Source organism: Jaculus jaculus, chromosome 8 (assembly GCF_020740685.1).
Source record: "Jaculus jaculus isolate mJacJac1 chromosome 8, mJacJac1.mat.Y.cur, whole genome shotgun sequence".
In the NCBI taxonomy this organism is placed as follows: domain Eukaryota; kingdom Metazoa; phylum Chordata; class Mammalia; order Rodentia; family Dipodidae; genus Jaculus; species Jaculus jaculus.
Window position 1 is genome coordinate 123,738,477 of NC_059109.1, and position 6,000 is coordinate 123,744,476.

Genomic DNA, 6,000 nt, shown 5'->3' on the forward strand with positions numbered 1-6,000 from the left:
GACGCTCTGCGCCTGCGCCGTGGGATCGAGGCCGGAGCGTTCCTTTCCGCCACCGGAAGTCCTCACGGTTCTCCGCCCTCGGGGAGCCCCGAGGCAGAGCCTTGGAAACTCCCGTGTTTTTCAGTTTTCAATAGTAACTGTTGCTCCACGAATGAAACAGGCTTCCTTTGATTGACAAGTTAACCTTCGGCTTTGGCTCTACCTCCTCAGCCACCGTCGTGGTACCGTCCGACCCTGGCCCCGCCCCCTTACCCATCAGCCACCGGGGCTCCCAGCCACGTCCTGACGTCATCATGTTGCTGCAGAGCCACGCCTTCTCCGTGCGCCTGAGCGCCCAGGCCGGGCTGCGGGGCTCCGGCTACCTGGCGACAGGTAAGAAGGGTTTGGACGGAGATGGGCCAGCGGGGGGATTTGGGGAAATCCGAGGGACAGCCCTGCAGGCCAGTGTTACGGAAACCTGGGGTGCGCGAGTTTGTGAACTGAGCGCGGAGATGGGCTGGCATCCCGGACCTGGGAACGTCTGCCATCTGTCGTGCTGGGAGTGTTAAAGAGCCCGGCCGGAGCCGTCGCGTCTTCATCTCGTCTTGGGCTTCTCGTCCCTCATCTGGCCAAACATGATTTGACCCGTAAGGTTATCGAAGAGAAAATAAGAGAATGGTTGGACAGCTCAGCGACTCGAGTATTGTGCGTTGTTTTGTTTTGTTTGGGGGCAAGGTTCCATTCCAGCCCAGGCTGATTTGGAACTTACCATGTAGCCGAGGTTGACCTCGAACTCACGGTATTCCCCTTGTCTCAGGTTCCCAACCCAATATTGTTTTAATAGTGTTATGATTACTGTCGGAGCCTTTCCCTATCCTTCAGGAAACTCTTTGTTTTTGAAGAGCTAAGCTTAACTCTTATTCCCTCCTTCCACAGAAAACACTAACAAAACTTCGAGCCAGAAATACATGCTGATTTCCTATAAACTGTAACTGTGAGTGTTTCTTAATATGTAAACAACCAATACATTTTTATTTAAGGGATTTCCCATGTAGGAAACTCATTTTTAATCTAATAGGACAGGACCCCAGACCTGCTGTTCTCACTAACGTTAACTAAAAGTAAAGCTTTACTTTAAAGGCCATACATTGTCTAAAGGATTTTGTTCATTTTTTTCCCTAGTAGTCTATCCTTCAGCCAAAAAAAAAAAAAAAAAAAAAGGCAAGAGGAGAGTGTAAATTCCAATACTATTCCTCATGGTTGAGTTTGTTATAGCATAGTCATGTTATAAAATAGGTCATACCACCACTAATACATAATCTCTGAAGACATTCTACACAGGAAACTGGAGAGAGAGAGAGAATACACCATTGTATGCACTCCACATGCACACAAGTATACATGTGGATGGGTTGAAACATAAGATCACTTTGTCACATGGTGAAATCAGTATGACCAAACTTTTAAATTTCACTGAGGGGTCTAAGGATAAATCTCAGTTGATAATTTGCCTAGCATGCACGAGGCCCATTGTATTTGATCCCCAGCACTGAAAAGAGAAAAACTCACTTGAAGGGGTGGGCATGGGTCACACATCTGTAATCCTAGCTCTAGGGAGGCTGAGGCAGCAGGGACTCCAGGTCTGGGCAAGCCTCAGACACATAGTTAGACCTTGTTTTGAAAACAAAAACCCACTACTAGAATAAGTATGTGAGAGTAACAGAAAAACTCTTACATGAGAGGTAGTAAAGGGAATTAGCTCTCTAGAAGGCTAGGTAGTATAACAGTATAGTAATTACTAATTGGACCTCACAGGCAGATGGACTATAATAGAGTCCATGGTAAGACCCAGATGTGCATAGGGGTGTATTACATAGTCAAGATGGTATTTTCTATCAGCTCTGAAGATTGATTAGTATTGGGCAGTTATCTACTAATCTGGAAAAAATAAGTGCCCGTTGTAAGCACCAGACTGTGGTCCAAATGGACCAGGATTTAAATGTTTAAAATTATATCCCAAGGCAGACACACATCTTCAGTCCCAGCACGTAGGAGACTGAGGTACAAGGATCACTGTGAGTCTGAGGCCAGCTTGGGGCTACGGAGTGAGTTCCAGGGTTGCCTGGGCTAGCTAGCATTAGACTCTGCCTCAAAAAAAAAAAAAAAAAAAAAAAGCCACAAAAATTCAAGAGGGCTGGTGAGATGATTTAGCAGTTAAGGCACTTGCCTGCAAAGCCAAAGGACCCAGGTTCAATTCCCCAGGACCCAAGTAAGCCAGATGCACAAGGTGGCGCATGTGTCTAGTGTTCGTTTGTAGCGGCTGAAGACCCTGGCATGCCTGCTCTCTCTCTTCCTCTCAAAAGAAAGCATTGTTGGGAATAGTTATAATCTGACAACAGCAAAAGATCTTCCAAATGTGTCATGCAATCTGAAAGCCACAACAAAAAGGGTTAATGCTCTAAAATTGAAAATGTGGCTGGGTGTGGTGGCACGCGCCTTTATTCCTAGTAAGACCACCCCTGAAAAGAAAAGAGAAAAACTCTCAAAAGGCCATCTCTTATGCTTCCCCATACTTAATGAAGAATTGGGTTGGAGACATGAGGTCATTGCAAAAGGAGGGTGGTAGTGGCCAGTGTCACGGAAGTAGGTTGGTGGGAGCACTGGGCGGAGCCTGAGCGGAGTGTGGCTTTTGGCTTCTGCTGCTATTATGCTTTTCACTTGCAACCATTGAGGATAGTAGAGCTTTTTTTTTTTTTTAAGTAGGGTTTCACTCTAGCCCAGGCTGACCTGGAATTCACTTTGTATTCTCAGGGTGGCCTCGAACTCACAGTGATCCTCCTACCTCTGCCTCTGAGGTGCTGGGATTAAAGGCATGCACCACCATGCCCTGCTAAGAATTGTAGGTTTTATAGGTAGGTTTTATAAATTTTATAGACAGGTTTCAGTTGTATACGCATATTTGATAAATTAGAAAGCATTTTAAAAATACTTAGTGGCTAAGGTGCTTACCTGCAAAGCCAAAGGATCCAAGTTTGACTCCCCACATATTTCTCAGTACTCACTTAAGTCAGATGCACAAATTGGCAGACTTGTGTCTGGAGTTCATTTGCAGTGGCCCTGGTGCACACACCCATTCTCTCTCTCTCTCTCTCTCAAATAAATAAATAAATAAAATACTTCTCTTTGGGAAAGGGGGAGTCACTTTCTCTAGTGGTATTGTCACTGGTGAGTTACCCATTCTCCAGCAAATAACCTCCCACCCATATTCATATGAGTAAACTGAATTAAACTCTCACACATTGTAAATACACAAAAGTAGAAACTGGGAGGAAAAAGGGTTTGGTGGGAGGGGAAAGAGTATAATGGGCAGTGAATATGATCAAAATGCATATGTACATGTATAAAATGTCAAAACATGAATAAAAAATAGTGGGAAAAATAATTACCTTTGTGATCTTTCTTCTAGAAAGGTAATCATGGAGAAGGAAGCTCGGAGCACTATTCTTTTCAATGCATACAAAAAGGAAGTGTTCACCACCAATAATGGCTGTAAATCTTTGCAGAAAAGACTTCGGAGTAATTGGAAGATTCAGAGGTGACCGTGGTCATGTGTATTGTTTTCCATGTGATAATGATAGCCTGATGATAGATAGATTTTGTGGGATCTCAATTTCAAGATTGTTTCAAGAACTTGGTTGTGGTGGCACATGCCTTTAATTCCAACACTTGTGTTCCGGGTCAGCCTGGGCTAGAATGAGACCCCCGCTTCAACCCAAAACAACAACAAAAAAGATTGTTTAAAATAAATATTTTGGGGCTGGAGAGATGGCTTTGCGGTTAAAGCACTTGCCTGCAAAGCCTAAGGACACAGGTTCAATTCTCCAGTACCCACATAAGCCAGATGCATATAGTGGCGCATGTGTCTGGAGTTTGTTTGCAGTGGCTGGAGGCCCTCTCTCTCAAATAAATAAATAAAATAGTTTTGAAAATTAGTTGTTTATATATTCAGTTGTTCCCCAATCGTGAACTGAAAAATTATTAAACATTTTAAAATGTTGGAGTTTCGTTCCCTCCCCTCCTCCCTCCACCCCCTTTATATATATATTTGTAGTCAGTGAATACAGTCAAGTTGGGACCATTGTTAGCCTCCTCCCTGTCCTCCCTCCTCCACAGGGACCCTCCTTTTTGGGGTATATGGGTCATGCAGTCATGCATTGTGGGGTTAGCCTTTAGTTTTGGGTAGGAGGAAATGTCTCTGTGTATCATGACCCAACATGTGGTTCTGACATTCTTTCCACACCCTCTTCCACAACTTTCCCTGAGCCGTGTTGGGTTCATATTAGGTCTGCTTTAGTGTCGATTGATTTAAGCTCCTTTGTTTATTGCAATTATTTGAATAGAGGTGGATGACTGGGGCAGTCCTGTGAGGGGATTTCACTTTGGGAGAGAACTGTACCTCTGAGTGCCTCACTTTCTTGGCCACTGTGGTTCCATCAAGTCAAGAAACTCTAACTCAAATTGGTTTACATTATGGCTCTAAACTTGCTTTTAAAATCTGTCTCCAGTTTAAAAGATGAAATCTCTTCTGAGAAGCTGATTGGAGTGAAACTATGGATTACAGCTGGACCAAGGGAAAAGTTTACTGCAGCTGAGGTAAGAAATGTTCATAGAGGAGGTTAGGAGCATGGCCTCTGAAATCCTGGATTTAAATTCCTTTCCAGCACTTACTGTATTGCCTTAGGTTCGTCACTTCCCCTTTGGGTTCATTGTGGAGTTGAGACAATTATAGATAATCCATGTTTACAGTGCCAAACACATGGGAAGGGCTAATTAAGTATTGATCATTATGCTTGTCATAGTTTTGCTTTGGAAATAGGAAAATTTCATTTAAAACTATCCTTTTTCATGGGATAAATAAAGAATGATAGGGTTAGAGAGATGGTTCAGTGGTTAAAGGCACTTGCTTGTGAAAGCCTGGTGCCCTGGGTTCGATTCCCCAGTACCCACATAAAACCAGAGTGATGCATACATCTGGTGTTTGTTTGCAATGGCAGGAGATTCTGGTGCTCCTATTTTTTTTCTCTCTCTCTGCTTGTAAATAAACAAAATATTTTTTAAAAGATAAAGAATGGCAAATTAAAAAATAACTCAGAATTCAGTGACATGAAAAGAAGGAACCTGGGCTGGAGAGATGGCTTAGCGGTTAAGCACTTGCCTGTTAAGCCTAAGGACCCAGTTCGAGGATCAATTCCCCAGGACCCACGTTAGCCAGATGCACAAGGGGGCGCACGGGTCTGGAGTTCGTTTGCAGTGGCTGAAGGCCCTGGCACACCCATCCTCTCTCTCTCTCTCTCTCTCTCTCTTTCTCTATCTGCCTCTTTCTGTGTCTGTCACTCTGAAATAAATAAAAATAAACAAAAAAGGTATTTAAAAAAATAAAGGAACCTTTCTTGACTATTGGTGGGAATGTAAGATGGTGAAACTACTAATGCAAATAGTATAATAATTCTTGAGAAAACTAAAAATAGAATTCATATGTGATCCACAATCTCTCCTGGGCATCTAATCCAAAGAATGAAAGTAGGCTCTGAGAGTGATCTGCATACTATCTTCACAGCAGCTTTTTTATTTGTTTTTACTTTTTCACAGCAGCTCTTTTCATAATAGTCAGTAGGTGGAAACAGTCCACCTGTCTGTTTTAAGATGACTAGACATACAGAAATGTTACATATGCCTCCTGTGGAGTAATTAGAAAGAAAAAGGTGCTCCATGGAACAGTGCTTACATCAATGAGCATGAAACCCTGGGTCCCATTTTTACCAAAACAATGGAAGGAAGGAAGGAAGAAAAGAATCTCTGCACACACTATAACGTAGAATGACCTTAAGGACATTACAAATGCTAAGCAAGCTAATGCAGTCACTAAAGAGAAAGACCGTATGATTCCACTTAGATGCAATACCTAGAGTAGTTGAACTCAGAGACAGACAGTGGAATGGTGGTGCCAGAGCCTGGGGGAGA

At 43.2% G+C, this 6,000-nt stretch overlaps 1 protein-coding gene across 2 annotated transcripts in view; it reads left to right on the forward strand.

The window, feature by feature from the left end:
• The first annotated feature begins 71 nt into the window (after window positions 1–71).
• Window positions 72–6,000, forward strand: part of Ift52 (intraflagellar transport 52) — a 32,483-nt gene continuing 26,554 nt past the window's right edge. The window contains exons 1-4 of one of the 2 annotated variants that reach the window (XM_045156535.1): window positions 72–372; window positions 916–973; window positions 3,446–3,574; window positions 4,545–4,632. In XM_045156535.1, coding sequence (XP_045012470.1) covers window positions 3,456–3,574; window positions 4,545–4,632 — 207 coding nt within the window. In that variant the 5' untranslated portion in view covers window positions 72–372; window positions 916–973; window positions 3,446–3,455. The remainder of the gene's footprint in view (window positions 373–915; window positions 974–3,445; window positions 3,575–4,544; window positions 4,633–6,000) is intronic. The other variant, XM_045156536.1, reaches the window with a different exon arrangement.